At 36.9% G+C, this 18,137-nt stretch overlaps 1 protein-coding gene across 1 annotated transcript in view; it reads left to right on the top strand.

The window, feature by feature from the left end:
* LOC128983951 (uncharacterized) overlaps positions 1 to 18,137 on the top strand; it is a 412,009-nt gene that overhangs the window by 145,777 nt on the left and 248,095 nt on the right. The window contains exons 30-38 of the mRNA XM_054403229.1: positions 2,022 to 2,209; positions 3,184 to 3,292; positions 10,900 to 11,047; positions 13,271 to 13,520; positions 14,654 to 14,805; positions 15,076 to 15,166; positions 15,777 to 16,048; positions 16,365 to 16,617; positions 17,531 to 17,664. Of these exons, the coding sequence (XP_054259204.1) occupies positions 2,022 to 2,209; positions 3,184 to 3,292; positions 10,900 to 11,047; positions 13,271 to 13,520; positions 14,654 to 14,805; positions 15,076 to 15,166; positions 15,777 to 16,048; positions 16,365 to 16,617; positions 17,531 to 17,664 (1,597 nt within the window). The remainder of the gene's footprint in view (positions 1 to 2,021; positions 2,210 to 3,183; positions 3,293 to 10,899; positions 11,048 to 13,270; positions 13,521 to 14,653; positions 14,806 to 15,075; positions 15,167 to 15,776; positions 16,049 to 16,364; positions 16,618 to 17,530; positions 17,665 to 18,137) is intronic.

Raw genomic sequence — 18,137 nt, 5'->3', positions numbered from 1 at the left:
GGTACTGGAATGTTATTGGCTAAATTACGGTATTCAATTCCTAAGGGCCCAAAAGTGTTAGGGCTGTACGACACCAAGGCTCAAGACGCTTGGGCTACCCAGCAGTTAAGTTAACCACTGACGGCATTAGTCAAAATCCACATAACCGCAGTGGCATATCTAGGGAGAGGTTTGAAGTAAAATATTAGGCAGTTAAATTTATAATTTTATTTTAGGTAGGGTACCGGTACCTAATAATTTGCTATTCTATTACAGTAAACTTTGTAACAAACCAGAACAATGCTCATTTAAAAAATGAAAATATTTACACACCAAGAGATAAGTTAACTTAAGTCACAGTTAACTTTGAAGAACTGTGGCTTTAGTCATAACACAAGCTGTTAAAAGAATATTATGAAATAATGAGGATTTAATGTTTCCTTAATATTTGAGGCAACAAAAGTTATAAAGTTAATGAAAGATCATGACATTTATGAGGGAACTAAATTAAAAGAGCTGAGAACTAAGATTTTATGATGAAAATACAGTGTTACTTTATTACTGCCTATAATATAATAGTTTTTATTTTAAATATCAGACTGTTTTAACCAACATTTTACTTAATTGTGTACATTATGTGTTATAATCTATAGAACCAAAGATATATATATATATATTTATAGCCATGAATTTACCGTAATTATTTGCTTAGTTTTGAAAGATTTAAAATAATAATACACTTTCAACTCAAACAGGGTGACTCTGGGATTGATTTAGATTTAGATAAATATTACACAAGTACAACCAGATGTTAGCACGATGAAGCAAATGGTCTAAACTATCTATTTATTTCAGCCAAGGCCCCACTAGAAAAAACAGGCAATGCTGCAGCACGGGCAGTGCAATGCTACGTCACAGTGGTGGATAATTGTACTAAACTCTTACCAATAAAATCTTACAAACAGCCAGCTTGTTTATTTACCTAAAACATATGGAAATTGTGATGGCAATGAATTTATCAATGAAATCTATCCACTAGTGTGACATCATGGATCCTGCAGCATGGCCTGTTTTTCTAGTGGGGCCTTGTTTCAGCCTGTATAGCCATAGCTATTTAAGGCAATTTAATTGTTAGCCTATTTTTGGTTCAAGCAATTAATAACTAATATGTAGCTTAGGCCTAAGTGTTGCGACCTACATTATACTTATTGAAAACGCATATCTTGTACATTATATATCTACACCTATGTTTTTCAACCAATTACACAATTTATGTGCTACTGGATACAAAGTCCAATTAGGCTATATGAAGTTGTTGCCACCAAGTTTTACTGAAATAAAAGCAACACATATGGTAAAGCGTAATGGTATAAGGCAGTGATATTTAAAAGGTTGTTATAGGCTAAAAAGCAGTTCTGGTTCCAAGGGGGGGGGATACAGGTTTAGCCCCTCCCATTGGACCCCGAAAAAAGGTTTAAACCTGCATCATGTCATAAAAACATAACGGAAGCTTCATGGACACGTTTCTTGACCATAAAATGATTGAAAAGTCACCAAACTACTTTAAAAAGCATATTTTCTGGGGAAGGACTGCCGAACCCATCTCCTGGGGTGGAACACCCCCGGTAGCCCCCCATCACAAGGTCTTGGAACTGGCACTGGTTAAAAGAGTTACTTTAGCATGAAATTTAAGGCCTGTTCTGGAACCTTCTTGCTTTTAATAAAGCAGTTATGGCCAAATAATCAGCTGATTATAAGCTTATAATAATTTGTAATGTAATTTATTCTACAGAGTCAAATCACACACAGAGTTGTGATCTCTTTATCATCACTTAGAACGTGATGCACCATGGATGCAAACTATCAGCACTTCAGTACAGTACAGTGTAATCTATTCTCCTTGGATTATACTTACACAAATACAGTGTCATTTATGCTTCCTAATGTAGTTCTGCCATCTCGCCTTTATTCAAAGTTTTAACTTCTATGGTTGCTCCTAAGTAACAACTAACAACTTGCAATTAACACCAACTATGTTGTAGGAAACAGCCCATGTGGGAACTGCCCCCGCAGAGCCCAGTTCCTGAGACACCCCCGCCCAGGCCCCGGCCAGCCAAGGTGTCCGCTAAGCGTCTAGGCTCCGTGTGGCGTCACGCTGTCACTGAGCAGCTCGACACAACACGCAAACCTCTACCTAGTGAGGAGCCTCCACAGGAGGAGTGTATACATGGTAAAAGTTCTTGTTCTATCTGAGATTCTAGAAAGTCTTAAGCCTATGTGCTGTAAGTTTACCCACGTGTTTACCTTATACAGTATCTATTCTTGTCACATCAATGTGATAGACTTCAACACTTATACAGTTTCAAATTATATCTAGCGTAATAATCCTTTTAAAGCATTTTTGAATGACCCATGTCGTAAAAGAACTCACAAATACATGTGTTACTTTACTTTACATCTTCATAATTAGCCATTTTTTTGCCTTACTGAATGTTACACTACTACTGCATATATAATAAGAGGTTCATTTACCTTGATTTCGTCTAGTGGTTCCCAGTATCTCCTCTAAGGGTGGACTGACAATAGTTGGGTATGCCGTCTTCTTGGGATCCTTGTCAAGAATCTATCATTCTTCACTCATATGTTGTACATTAAACATCTAAAAATTCAACTTAAACATTTAGACAAGACATAAAAATTTATAATCAATCAATCAATCAATCAATCAATCAATCAATCAGTAATTTAGTTTTTTAACCAGTGACGTACACTTGTATACATATTTGGGTTCACATTTAAAGATGAATATTAATGCAGGATTGTAGAATAGAGTGACATAACCTGTGATCTTACCAACCAAAATCAGCTGTTTCTTCACTCAGAGCTGTTACAAAAGCCCAATGACCAAGGACTTGGCCTACTGGGTTCAGTTCTGTACCTACCACAAAAAATTCATGACATTTCCTTGGATCAAACCAACTTTCTGATGGTTAGTTAGGCTCTGACCACCTAGTTAGGGTACGTAGTCATTTTGAACGTCTTTTACAACCTGAAAATATTTAATTGTTTTATTTCCAATTCAATTTTCATCAACAATGATCAAGAGAATAGGCGGACTGAATGATAGTAGATAGTTAAAAATATGCTTTGATAATTTATGCTCCAAAAAGTAGAATTGAGTAATTTGAGAATGTGTTTTCGCAGATGTGCTGTCAAGTGTTCATGCGTTGTCTGTGCTCAATATTCTACACAATGCTCTGACCCTGTACAAGAGAGTGATCGGCAGCAAGCAACAGTGTTCCCCAAGCCAGAGGTGAGCAGGTGAGATATTATACTAACCTAACGCAGCCTCGCCGCATGGCTTTCATTTGCTCGCTTGCTCACAACTAACCAACTGCGTAGTTTGTGGTGGTAAATAGTATAGAATCATTCGAGCTGCTTGGACTGGGCTTAGTTGACAGTTGACACCTTTCTAATGAACTCTGTCCTGAGAAAATGTAGCTAGAAGTTTAACCGAATCATTATACATTTAGAGAATCATGTATAGTTAATTTTGTTTTGAAATAAGTAAATTTAATCATCTAAATATAATACATCTTAAAATACGGGGGTGTAGATAATTGTAGTTCACGTCTACTTCTTTATTTGTTTAGTTATTGTCCCTCCTGATTACAAAAAATAGTAAATACCGTAGATGTGGTTGAAACAAGACTACCTAACTTTAGTTGTGGCTGTTGTGTCGGTAACTCATTCGGGGGACTATGAATCTCAGCGATGTTGTGGGTTTGCATCCTGGTACATGTCACTAAGTTTTATCAGTAGGTACAGTTCCCTCTTCTACTGCACTGACCGTAACATAAAGTCCTTACAAACATTTTCTGTATAGTTAATTATATAAAGGAAAAGGTAAGAGATACTATCCCAGATCAAAGGATTGCTATGGTTTGGGCTATAAATCAATTCCTAGAAATGTGCTGCACTATTCAATCACAATAAAGAACAATGATTAATTAATATAATAATAAGCAGGGTGTCATAGAAACTAAAATCAATTCATACTATACAATAACTATCAGTAGTACTGTATGGTTCAGAAACTTGGGCACTGACCAAAGAACCGAAAAACTTGATTGCTGGATTTAAGAATAGATTCTACAGAAAATATACGGACCATCAGTTCAAGATAACAAAGGTTGAAAGAACAGAAAGCTAAAAGAAATTTATAAACACCCAGATATAGGAGTGCTTTCCAGACGTAAAAGGGACATGCTCTGATGGGCAGGCTATAGAGCTATTGCTGGTGGAAAGAAGATAACTTACATCTAGCCTATACCTTTAAAATTAGATTCTTAGGAGTACCATAAGGTAGACGGCCACTTGTAAGACCAAGAATGAAGTGGAAACGGAAAGACTAACTAATGAAAGACATCTCCAAACTGGGTTATTCATTGAAGAGGCAGGTGAGGGATGGGAATGGGAGGCCAGAATCCTCTTAAGGGTAAGATACGGAGGTAAGATAAAGTACGGCAAGTGAATGTATGAACAAAGCAGGAAGGAGCTACCATACTTTTTTCATTGTTCAATAATAATTATTAAAATCGGTCTGCGTTTAAATTCTATGATTAGTTTGTTATTTATTTTGGTATATTATCGTATTCTGTGTCATGGTATAGTTTACTTACAGAAAAACAAGTGAAACAAAAGACTGATGGAATAACAACAGACAGGAATAAAAAAAACACTGTGAAAGACAAGAAATCAATTTTGTTTAGCACAATAAGTGGTTAGTTAATTCCTTGGTATTTAAGCAACTACATAAATAACAATTTAGTTTAACACTTATCATCACAAACAAAAATATTACAAGCTGAATGAGCATGCCAACCTTACAATTCCCAAAGAATATTTTAGTATTCTACCTGATGCTAATAACAAAACCAACAAAAAACTTATCTTTTTTGTTCAAACTTAAATAGCATAGGCTTCTTGTCAATCTCGTATTCAAAATGTTGTTCAATAGTGTAAGTTTAATCACAATGGCGGTAAGAAGAAACTATGAGCCATTTTATTCAAATCCCTCGCATTTAAGATCCACTTGGTGCATACAGCAGCTGAAGCACAAATCAGGACCAATATTGTACATCACCTAGTTTTACATATGGAGCAAAGCAAATGGGCAAGCTAAGTGTAATAAACCTTTAGAGAATAAAACTTAGGTTTTATTAAGCAAAACTGAATACAAGAATTAAAGAGAATAAATAAACAAATCTGACTAAAACATTAAGAATGTCAGCTGACATTTTGTACAGTACTTGGAATATCACCACATTCTTCCGCTCTAGTAAATTTTATACACATCGAATTTCTTAGGTAACACCTTTGGTCTGGTTGACCGACGTGGTGGATGAGGTTGATTGCAGGGAGCGCTGCTGGTTTGATGTTCATCATTTTCAGGAACACCATCTGACGTTGCTGGTGGTAAACATAAATCTGTATAGTTTTGAAGGAGCGGTTGTGACGAAGTAGTGTTCTGTTCCAGAAGGAGCGATTTTGACGAGGTAGTGTTCTGTTCCAACTGTTCATCACCGTCTTCGTTTTCATAAGTAAGATTTGTTGGATTTTGCATTACATTTCCTCTTGGTGCTAAATATCTTAAGGACACAATTGATTCTCTTCCTTCTTTATTGCGGACTAAAGAATATTTTGGGTTTGTCTCAATTACTTCAACCTCTTCGACCAGTGGGTCAAACTTACTGCCTCTTATGTGCTTCTTCATAAGAACTTTTCCTGGAATAGTCAGCCAAGTAGGGATAGTTTCTCCATTGCTAGATCTTCTTTGATGTTTAAACATTCTTTCGTGCGGTGTACAATTCGTAGCTGTGCATAAGAGGGATCTGATGCAATGAAGGGCTTCATCTAAAACACTTTCCCACTGAGTTATTTTCATCCCTCTCGATTTCAATGCTAGCTGAACAGTATTCCATATTACTCCGTTGAATCGTTCAACTTGCCCATTTCCACGTGGGTTATATGGACTTGCACGACTTGTAGCTATTCCCAAATTATGTAAAAATGATTTTAGTTCTACCGACATAAAACCGCTACCCTGGTCTGTGTGTATATATGATGGTGTACCAAAAATACTGAAGACTTTGTGAAGTTGTTTGATAATAGTTCTTGAGCTCATATCAGGACAGGGGAGTGCAAAAGGATAACGTGAATATTCGTCAACTATAGTTAGAATATAGGTGTTATTTGTTACTGAAGGGATTGGCCCTTTAAAATCCATATTAAGCCTCTCAAATGGGGCCATAGCTTTGATGAGATGTCCACTAGAAGTTTTCAGGAATTTTGGTTTGATCTCTGCACATAGTGGACAGCCTGCAGTCATTTTTCGCACATCTTCGACTGAGTAAGGAAGATTGTGGGTTCGGACCCAGTGCACCATTCGAGTAACGCCTGGATGACATAGTGACTTATGTAAGTCAATTAAACTTTGATTTGGCATCGAACTGCAGAGTCGAGTGAAGGCATCAGCGACTGTATTTTGAATACCAGGCCTGTAGACAGTGTCAAAACTAAAACAAGACAGTTCTAGCCTCCATCGTTGAAGTTTCTCATTCTTTATTTTGCTACTGTGTTTTTGATCAAAAATAAATGACACCGACCTTTGATCTGTCACAATCTTGAAATGCCGTCCAACTAAGAAATGTCTCCATTTCCTGACTGCCTCGACAATAGCTGCTGCTTCCTTTTCTATTATCGAGTGTCTCTTTTCACTGTCTGATAACGATCGTGAAAAAAAAGCAACTGGACGACCCATTTGACTAAGAGTCGCTGCAAGTGCATTCTGTGATGCATCAGTTTCTACTACGAATGGGATAGATTCATCAATAGTATTAATAGCAGACTGAGCTATCTCTTGTTTCAGTTTTTCATAGTCAGAAACAACTTCTGGAGGAATTGGGAATGTTTTGCATTTAACTAATCTGTGTACTTTTTCAGAAAATTGAGGGATCCATCTTGAATAGTGAGCTAGCATTCCAACTGCACGCCTTAATAAATCAAAATTACTAGGAACAGGTAAGTTCAGAAGGGGTTCAAGTCTTTCAGGATCCGGTTTAATAGTGTTATTTTCAATTAGATATCCCAGAAGTCTGATTGATCTTTGGGAGTATGAACATTTGTCTTGATTCAGAGTCAGCCCGTACTTGTTGGCTGCTGCCAAGAAATTTGCAAGATTTCTATCATGATCTTCTTGATCTTTACCACAAACCGTCAAATCATCTAGATAAGCAAAAACCCCTTCTAACTTTTCTTTACTGATTATACCATTAATTACACGCTGGAAACAAGCAACTCCATTGGTAACTCCAAAAGGTATTCTGTTGAAATGATATAGTTTTCCACCTGCTTCGAAGCCAGTGTATTTTTTCTCATTTTCACAAATAGGGATTTGATGGTAAGCGCTTCGGAGGTCAACTGTACTAAATACCTCATACTTAGAAATTTTTGAAACAAGATCTTCAATATTTGGTAAAGGATAAGCATCAAGGTTAGTGAAACGGTTAATAGTTTGAGAGTAATCAATGACTAACCGTCTTTTGTGATTCTCATTTTTGGTAACCAGGACTTGAGCCCTCCAAGGAGAATTGCTCTCTTCAATTATTCCTTCAGACAACAATTTACCTATTTCATTTTCTATAAATCTTGTTTCATCAAGGGAGAACCTTCGAGATTTTATTTTTATTGGGTGACAATCTGGTGAAAGATTAGCAAATAGTTCAGGAGGTTCAACAATAGCTGTAGGCAAACTGCAAGGGCCCAAAGTTAGTGCTGGCTTAGAACCGCCAAATGATATGCATAGATTTGTATACTTAGAGAGAATATCATGCCCAATTATCATGTCTGCACAGAGATTAGGCAAAACTGAAACCTTAGTTTTTATATGTTGATGCCCTAAAAGCTCAATATCAACGAAGCAGTGCCCACAGATACGGGATTGTAAGTCTACAGATGCCATAGAAATCTGGCCTCCTCCAGGAACAACTAAAAACTTTGTTTTGTCAACGAATGTTTTATTTATGAATGTTTCAGAGCTACCAGTATCTATTAGAGCATCAGCGACAACATTGTTAATCTTAACTGTAACTACAGACTTAGATAAACATCGAGGAGCGGCAGCCAGCAGTCCCGACTCATGACTTTTCTCCATGGCTGAAAGATTAGAAGATTTACCTGATTTTTTACGACGACAAACAATTGAGAAATGACCTTTTAGCCCACAGTTTCGACAATCAGCATCCCTGGCTGGACAGACATTTCGAGGATGTTTGGCTTTCCCACAGAAGAAGCATTTTATTGTCCCTGAGGCAGCCAGTGATGATTCCTTATAACATTCTTCTTGATTCATCTCTTGATTTAAAGTACTGTTCAAGAATTGATTTTGATGAGTTTGTTGGTAGATTTCTGAGTGTTTCTGAGCTGATTCTAGAGCTCTTGCTTGAGCAACGGCATCCTCTAATTTCAGAGTATTGTTCTCTAGTAGTCTTTGACGTATTTGAGGAGATAATAGCCCAGTGATGAATGAGTCTCTAATGTAATCGTTTTTACTTTCTTCTGTATTAACATTACGAAAATTACAATCTTTACTCAAAAGTTTCAGTTTTTGTAAGAATTGATCTACAGACTCCCCAGGTTGTTGCTTGGAAATAGCTAATATATGCCTTGAATAAACTTCATTTTGAGGTTTCACATAGAGGGTCTGTAAAACCTTCACAGCATCTTCATAGGTCTTTGCTTCTGAAATAAATTCATATACGTTGTGACTAATGTAATTTATGAGTAGTTTTAACTTTTCTTCGTCACTTACTTTATCAACAGAGGATACAAAATTTTCAAAAGTCCTCAACCAATGTTTGAATTCAAATGCTGCTTTGGTTGTATCAGGTAGACATTCAAATCTTTCTGGTCTTAATAGTTTATCCATTTCTTTCTCTAGTATTAAGTGATTGAATAGAATGGTTTATAGGAAGCCTATAGATACTGATTCTCAGACTAATTATGATAATATTTGCTTAATAAATTGTAATAAACCTTTAGAGAATAAAACTTAGGTTTTATTAAGCAAAACTGAATACAAGAATTAAAGAGAATAAATAAACAAATCTGACTAAAACATTAAGAATGTCAGCTGACATTTTGTACAGTACTTGGAATATCACCACACTAAGCATACTTACTTTTTATCTTTTATCTGTTGTATGTTGTGTGAATACTGCGTTGCTATGTGGGTGAACATCCAACTTAGTAGGACCATTAGGGCAATTAGTGGCATTATACTGTCTTTGGGTTATTAGAGCTATTACTACAACATATTACTACTCACCATCAGAAGGAGAAAGCAAAACACTTTAATATAATAAGTAAATAGTACAATTTGGACATGGAAAAAAATAAAACATTTGCTATTTAAATTAATAAAAAGCTGGTACTACAGCCCCATCTTCAAACTCTCTAAGGGTCCTCCACTTCTTTCTTGTCCTCCTTAGACACATGCTGCTGGCCCTTAACGTCGCACAGTCCATTTTTCTGTTAGGCGTTTTGCCATTGCTCTGAGAAAGGTCTGAAACTCTTTGCCTAGCATTCCGTCCACAGACATGACTAGTGGGGTGAAAGAAGCATTTCTTGTTTCTGTTATTGTTGAATATTTTCTCTTCTTCTCTCTTTCTGCATTCTCCAAAACCTTTTCATATGGGAGGTTGAAGTACGATGGAGCATCAGTGTCAACGACACTTACATCGAACAATGCTTCCGTCTGAACCTCCCATACACCCCTGCAAGCCAAGTCTGCTTTTAGTGCTGCAGCATCCAAGGACCCTTGCTCAGAGATCATTGGTTCTCGAACACAGTTTCCCCATGCTAGTTCCATCAAGCTTCCAGGAGTATCCCTTACCTCATTATGTCTCACCATCAAAAATGAATTGATTTCTAGTGAATGAGAGGTTACAGAGCTTCTAATCCTGGTGCTGTGGCATATATGATAAGCTAAAGAAAAAAAACTGCCGTAAAGACACTGATCTATTAACCCAATAAATCCAGCAAGATCTGAGATTGGAATATTCAGAAACTTGTATAAATTTTTGCTCAATAATAATACGGAAAGTAATCAATAAGTTGATCAAGGAGTTATTCAATGATAATGACACAATTCCTACAGCTATTGCCTTATACAAATTTAATAGTTTCATAAACTAAAATTAATTTCCATTGTTCGGGAGAAAAGACTTGTTGTTCTTGCTGCTTGAGAAGACATTGCTGGGAAGAAAAAATAAATGTCTGCACTAAAAAAGTGAAAGGGATCTCATTATGTTGGCAGCACTAAAAAAATGCTGCTGTGGCAATACTCAAGTATAAAAGCTCCCATGTAAGGCAATGCATATACCAAACTGCAGACCACAGTGGTGAGCAGCGAGCCGCAAACTATAAAGGAGTCTCAGAGAGAAGTCAAATCTAAAGCACTGTGGCATTAAAATCCTACCTCAATTTTGTTGAGCAGAACATACTGTTGGGTATGCTGTGTAAGGGCAATAATTTAGTTGGTATAAAACTGATCATTTCAAATCTCCCTTTTTAATAATGTTACACCAACCTATTCCAGTGCAGAAGATGTTAAGTAGTGTAAAGTAAGTTCAAACACTGTTACCAACTAGGGTTTTTTATCTACCTCAGACTAACATTCCCAATCATAGTGCAGTCATTTGGCATGTAAGTTACTTTATCATACTAATTACTTTAATTTTATGAACCTCCTACTACTTTTATTTGTTAATCTCCTTGATTGCAACCAAGCTCTGCATGTGAGTTTTGGAGTCTTGCATTATGTTGTAGTGTCAGTTTCAGTGGTGGTGTGTTGTGTAGGTGGCGACATTGCAGCTACCACTGTCTTCAGATCCTCGCAGCCCGAGCTCTATTGTTCATGACTGAGAGTTCCTCAGTGCAGACTCAACTGTCTCAGGAGCCCCAGCTCAGGATATTGGCTGCTGCTCTGGATTCCACACATGATCCGGTATGTACCGAATAAAAAGGAGGGTCCAGAGTTTTTTTACTACAGTTCTCAATAACCAAACTTCAAAGAGTTATTTCTGATAACATTAAGTACAGTAGCTAGTGAAATAACTAGTTTACAATTGATTATGCTGATGGGTCGAGCATTAATCACAATCTATTTATTCTATGAAATTAAATCTCCTCCCTGATTTGGGTCAAAGTAAATAGCAACCTCAGTAAAATGAACACTTTTCTCACAATCCAGATAAGTGAGATAAGTCCCCCGCCGCAGCAAACCTCCAGGCTAAGGGAATTTCTATTTGCCTGATTGCATTTTCAATTAAATTTATTTAATTGAATACTTAATACATTAAATATTAGTATTAACGAATACCTAGGTTTGCTGTTAGATTAGTATTTTTTTATTTTTATTTATACTTTATAGCTTAGCATAAAATAGATAAATTTGCCAAGTTTGATCAAAATATATAGCCTATACATAAACAAGAAAACTACAACAGTTTACAATATTCTTCATAAAAATAACATGTGAATTTTAAATTAAAATTTTTTTAAATTTATCCATATCCGTAACCAACAACCTTAAAAAAACACTTTATTATACTAAACTATTTGTTTTATAATCCCTTTAAAATAGTCTTGTGAGAAATTGGAAAACTTTGTGTTTTGAGGGTAAAAAAAATAATACCCCCACCACAGCAAACCTGCAGACTAAGCAAATTTCCATTTGCCTGATTTGATTTTCAGTTAAATACATTCCAATAACATTACATTAAACGAGTACCTAGGTTTGCTGATACAGAAAAGGTGTAATAAAGTCATTTTTTTAGAAAATATTAATAGCTTAGTATAAAATAAATACATTTTACAAGTTTGATCATATCCATAAACAAGCAAACTACATCAGTTTACTTATTCTCCATAAGAACAACTTGCTATTTTAAATTTACAATCTTTTGGATTTTCTCCGTGACTTATAACTGTACAAAAACACTTCTAGGTACTAAATTATTTGTTTTTTTAAGATCTTCAAAATGGTTTGGAGAGAAATCAGGAAATTTTGTGTTTTGATGGTCAAAAATGAGAAAACCCTATTTGAACACACTAGTTCAAGAAACTAGTTTGAATCTATGTAGGTTTATAGGTTTGTACCAAATTTCATCAAAATCGGATCAGTTTTGCTCGAGTTATCGTGTTAACGGACACACATATATATATAGGTACTGTATATATGAATTTGAACGGATGGTGTAAAATAAAAAAGTAAATCGGTCCCTGGCCTAGGTCTTACTGTGCCACCTACAATAACAGCTACTTTCTTATAGGGAAATGTGCTTAAAGGACAACTGCCAAGAGTGTTTCTGCAGTACCAAGTATGTTTGTTGCAGCAACTACTAGTGCAGATAGTTGCTACATTGGCTCTAGAGCCTTAGCATCACAAAGCTTTGTTGGAAAAAACGGTCTACCAGCTTTTGCTACCATCAGATGAGTGATATTACACCAACCACAGAGTACCAAGTATGTTTGTTGCAGAAAATGCTAGTACTGCTACTACAGATAGTTGCTACATTGGCTCTAGAGCCTCAGCATCACAAAGCTCTGTTGGAGAACTGTCTACCAGATGTTCTGAGTCAGCTGTTGCTACCGTCAGGGCGTCAGATGAGTGGTATTACACCAACCACAGTACCAAGTATGTTTGTTGCAGCAACTGCTAGTGTTGGTACTGCAGATAGTTGCTACATTGGCTCTAGAGCCTCAGCATCACAAAGCTCTGTTGGAGAACGGTCTACCAGATGTTCTGAGTCAGCTGTTGCTACCGTCAGGGCGTCAGATGAGTGGTATTACACCAACCACAGTACCAAGTATGTTTGTTGCAGCAACTGCTAGTGCTGGTACTGCAGATAGTTGCTACATTGGCTCTAGAGCCTCAGCATCACAAAGCTCTGTTGGAGAACGGTCTACCAGATGTTCTGAGTCAGCTGTTGCTACCGTCAGGGCGTCAGATGAGTGGTATTACACAAACCACAGTACCAAGTATGTTTGTTGCAGCAACTGCTAGTGCTGGTACTGCAGATAGTTGCTACATTGGCTCTAGAGCCTCAGCATCACAAAGCTCTGTTGGAGAACGGTCTACCAGATGTTCTGAGTCAGCTGTTGCTACCGTCAGGGCGTCAGATGAGTGGTATTACACAAACCACAGTACCAAGTATGTTTGTTGCAGCAACTGCTAGTGCTGGTACTGCAGATAGTTGCTACATTGGCTCTAGAGCCTCAGCATCACAAAGCTCTGTTGGAGAACGGTCTACCAGATGTTCTTAGTCAGCTGTTGCTACCGTCAGATGAGTGGTATTACACCAACCACAGTACCAAGTACGCTCGCTATGTCAAGCATCATGTGGCTCGTATTCTCGTCTACCTTGGTTTTCAACACAGAGTCAACCTGAGGTTCTGTGTTTATGATATACTACAAGGTAAGATAGATAAGTCCATATTTTTCAACAAAATAATATCAGCTTCTTTTTTCTAGACAAGTTTAATTTTGATTTGATAGCAACACTCTTTGATAAAGGGCTCAAGAGTTTGTTTTGTTACCAATTCCTTCTACTTAAATATCAAACCACAGTTAATTGGCCATTGTATTAGTATCTTAAACAGTTGGAGTAACAAAGGAGTACAGTTCCTTAACAAATTCTCTATGAGTAAAAATAATAATTACCCATAAACATTGTCTTTGTAAACCAGTATTTATTACTGAATTGTAATTTTTGTAAACCATCTCAAGTGAGAAGTATGAGATGTATAGTCAGATAAGCCTTGTTTACACTAGTTGTATGAAAGAGTATGCTCAGCCGAGTACCAGATAAAGATTAAAATATATGTTATTCAATCTAGTGTGACCCAAAGATAAAGGAGAAAACATGCAAAAATGTGTTGTGTACAGACAAAGACACAACAATTTATTTTGTAGCTAAAGTCACATTCATCAGACTTCCACAGTTAGGGTCCTTCCCCAGTTAAATGCTGTAAGTGCAAATTTGATAGTAAACACACTTGATTTAAAATAGTTTGGATCTCAACTATATTGAAGTAAATACCTCACCATTGGTTAAAGAGGAGGTAACAACAAAAATCTACAATGGGGTTTGAACATCCATAAGATATTTTTGATATCTATTGACGTTTTTGTTAACCTGAAGATGGACTTATTTTCAAGTCCGAAACTATAGTAGTGTAATACTGAAGAAGGATCACTTGACGAAGCCAGGTAACTTAAACCATTTAGCTTAAGATATTTTGAAGAAATACAGTACTGCCTTTTCATACTTAAAGTTGATAAGATATTACGACAAATATCCCATTACTTTTGGGTTTCCTACTTCTGTAATGGAATTAAATGAAAGAGTACCTACTTATTCTTGTCTTCCACAGACAAGAAGTGGATGTACACAAAAAGGTAGTCTCAACAGTTTTGCATGATTTCTCAATCCATAAACAATTAAGTTGTAATTACCTCTCTATGTATTGAATTGAAATGTTTAAGTATAATGGTTTTGTACTAATGTAAAGTTATAGTATTAGAGCCTGTGTGTCCGTGTTTGTCCAGATGATGTGCCGCCCACTCCTCTAGTAGAGTCAGTAGAAGACAACTACATCAGCATGACATCAGCTCCACCAAGCCTGGTCCTTAGTGCAGACAAAACCATCCTTGGGGTTTCTATAGAAAGTGCCATTATAAATGTTCTCAAAAACATTGAGGTAAGCTTATCTATGTTAGGTATATCTGAATATTCAGCCAATTGCTTGGAGAGCTAAGAGGCTGCCACAATGAGTATCACTTGCTCACAGTTCATTGATATGGGTTGCTGGACAAGCAGGAGTAGTAGAGTCTGTCCAATTTTTTACCAACAATGCAGCAATTTTTTTTACATCAGGGCCAATATTTCTGTGAATTTAATTACTACTTTGCATGGTAACATTACTTTTAGTTTGCTTAAGCTTGGTAATTGTTGTTCTTGTCTTTTGCAGACATCATTAACGCAAGGAACAACGACGACTGAAAGCTCAACTCTTCATTGGTTTTTGAGTGGTAATACATACAGCCACACTTACAATAAAGGTGAGAACACAGAAACAGTTATTGAAAGATTATTAAAAAAATGCTGTTTCGTTTAACCAAAACCAAAATTTGTGGTCCTGATTCAGCAATTAATTCTTCGAATAAAACAGATTCAAGATTTCCTTTAGAACAGCAAAATGAGAGACATCATAGGAAGTTTAAATATAGGTTGTCAGATAATCAGCTAGATTCTTGTTTGCGAACTGATGTCAGATTAATCAGCTATATTCTTGTTTGCAAACTGATAGTTCAAATACACTGACAGCTTAAATCTTGAGCAGCATTTATGGCATCAATATTAATATAAGCTCCGTGAGACACTTTGCTCTGCTGTAAGTGGTGGTCAAGTTTGATTTGACAAAGTTATCAGTCAGTCTGTCCATGGAACGTCAAATATTATTTAGACCTTGTTGCTGCTGTAAATGGTGGATATCTGAGAAAATAGAAAATATAACTTTTGTTAAGATCATGCCATTAGTGAATAACTATGTGTACTTTAAAAGAAAATACTTTAGTCTTGGTCCAGAAATATTGTAGGCCTAATTGATTAATTTAGTGAACTTCCATATGGTAGTAGTATCTAGCTTCTGATGCCAATTGTCTGTTACAGCTCTAGTAGAGCAGAAGTTACCGTCGGACCCCTGCTCAACACTGTTTGTACAGACATTCCTATCATGTTTCCCGTGTGTGCTGAACCCAGTAGTGCTGCTGAGGCTGATGCTGCATCGGCTACTTACCACCGCTGCTCATCTGCAGCGGTGGAAAAGCTGTGCCTCTCGCTCCAGCTTCGCCTCAGCGTCGGCTCATGAGGCACCGAGGTCGCCCCGGTCTCGCGCCTCCTCCACCGACACTGAGCCCAGCACATTGCGCAAGAGAAGGAAAGTGAGTAATTTTCTAACATTATTAATACAGTATTAGGTACCGGTATCGGTATGGCAAACATATCATTATTATCATTGCTAACAACATCTTTTTTTAATCTTTTGTAAGTATGTTTTTGTTTCCTTACTAAATCTTTTTGTTACAATGTAAAATGGGTGTTTTGAAATTTGATTGACTATAGTAAAACAGGAGAAATATAGGAGGCTTGTTGGATCAAAAATTATTCTAACAGTAGTGTGTTTGAACTTTATCTAGAGCTTAGCATACAAACTTAAGCAGTGTAATATTTGTACAAATTTCACTTTTCTTTTGTTAGGTAAACCTGACTGTCGACTGCAACACAGGGGTATGGGGGCCAGAGCCAGTAGAAGAACCACAACCTCCTCCTGCCCCGCCGCCCCGCCTTCCCCGGCAGTCATTCCTGCGGGGCTCCATTGTGCCTCGTGACAGTGTCAGCAGTGCCTCGGGGCTTGGTCTGGAGCCCGCCATGCAAGCCACTCTCTTTGCCTTCTCTCACATTCTGCGCCCCGCTCACTCCAAAGACAGTCTGCGTAGTAACAGTAGTGATGGTAATAATCACATCTATCTTTCTTTAGTAAATCAAGCATTTGGTTGGATTTTTAGACAAAGACAATGTAAATTCAGGTATGTAAATCAAGTCGTAGGTGAATAAAAAATGATTGTTACTGACTGAAATCAGTTTTTACATTACTGTATCCAGAATTATTAATCAAAGGCCCAATAGCCGATGAGATGATGAGCTGGGTCCAGTTTCACCTTTTAGAAGAGATGTACATTAAATGCTTACCACCAATTGTTTATTTACCAAAAGCTAGGAGTAGCTATCACAACAGGGTTTCTGAAAAGTAATAAAGTTTGTTTCTTATGTATTTTTTAAATATTTTAATAAAATTTTAAACACCGTATTACATTTCTCACTTCTCCTTCTACATAGACTGATTAGAGCTTACAATTACGTTGATGCAATTTTACCTGTATATTCAGTGACACCTTCATAATCAGTTTTTTTATAAGGTCAAAATATACTTCATTCTTCATCAAATTTAATCTCATCATACATCAATAAATTATTGAATCAACTACCGGTATTCAAGCTGTCAGTGGTAAAGACACAAATGGCCAATATAGGATGAAGCCACAAATAACCACATGTATAAATCGTTACATCGTTGCCAATATACAGTAGTCAAAAATACAGCTGAAATTAACACCAATTTATAGTTCCTTAAAGAAAAGGGGTGTAAGGATTATTCCATTAAGATTTGGTCAAGATTTAAATGAACTTGTTAAAATTAGTCTCCTGTATGGTTGTTGTTTAAGTTTCATAATGCTTTGTCACAGTCTTACTTAAAAACTTTTAGCATTGACTATATTGTATCAATAGTCAAAGCTTTTAGTCTTTTGGCGAGTCATTTATAGATATCAAAGTGTCTCTTTTCACCTGACTAGGCAACTTTCCAGATTCTGGAGCTGGAATATTACCTCTGCCTGCCTTTAACATTCACCTTCACCACAAGCCTCGGGGGAGCTTTCGCTTCTCCAGTCTACGACATAGCAACAAACAACGCTCTAAATCTCAGGCTAATATCACAAAGGTAAATACATTGCTTCCTTACAATTCAATGATAGAAAATAGCAGGTCCCGTTTTTTAACACGTTCGCTTCTGAAAATCTTTACACAGGCGTTCGAAAACTGCGGCGAGGCCCAAGCGGAACCCCGGCGCTCTACTGAATCAGCGATTGCAATTGGCATTCAAATATCTCAGTAAGACCAGTCACAAAAGAGCAGTCAGTGGTGATTGTTCTGCGTCACCCCAAAAGTGGACGTGGTTCACTGAATAACCCAAAGGTAGCAGCACTACCTGGATCAATAACCAGTTTCATTGTAATATGGCTTGAATAGAAAAAGTCCCCGAAACCGGGACAAAAGCATTGCCAGACGGGATTTTGGGGGAATTTTTAGTACCAACCTACAACAAAATAAAGCTCATATTCTAAGCTACAGCCTGGCAACAATAACAGCGTCTGAGTGCTGGGCTCAGACAGACACAATATTTGGCAGGGGAGC

This window comes from Macrosteles quadrilineatus, unplaced genomic scaffold (assembly GCF_028750875.1).
Source record: "Macrosteles quadrilineatus isolate MER2022 unplaced genomic scaffold, UCM_ALF_1.0 Scaffold_2__2_contigs__length_208266976, whole genome shotgun sequence".
NCBI classification, from domain to species: domain Eukaryota; kingdom Metazoa; phylum Arthropoda; class Insecta; order Hemiptera; family Cicadellidae; genus Macrosteles; species Macrosteles quadrilineatus.
The sequence above is the reverse complement of the archived record's forward strand: the minus strand, read 5'-3'. Positions and strand labels throughout refer to the sequence as shown.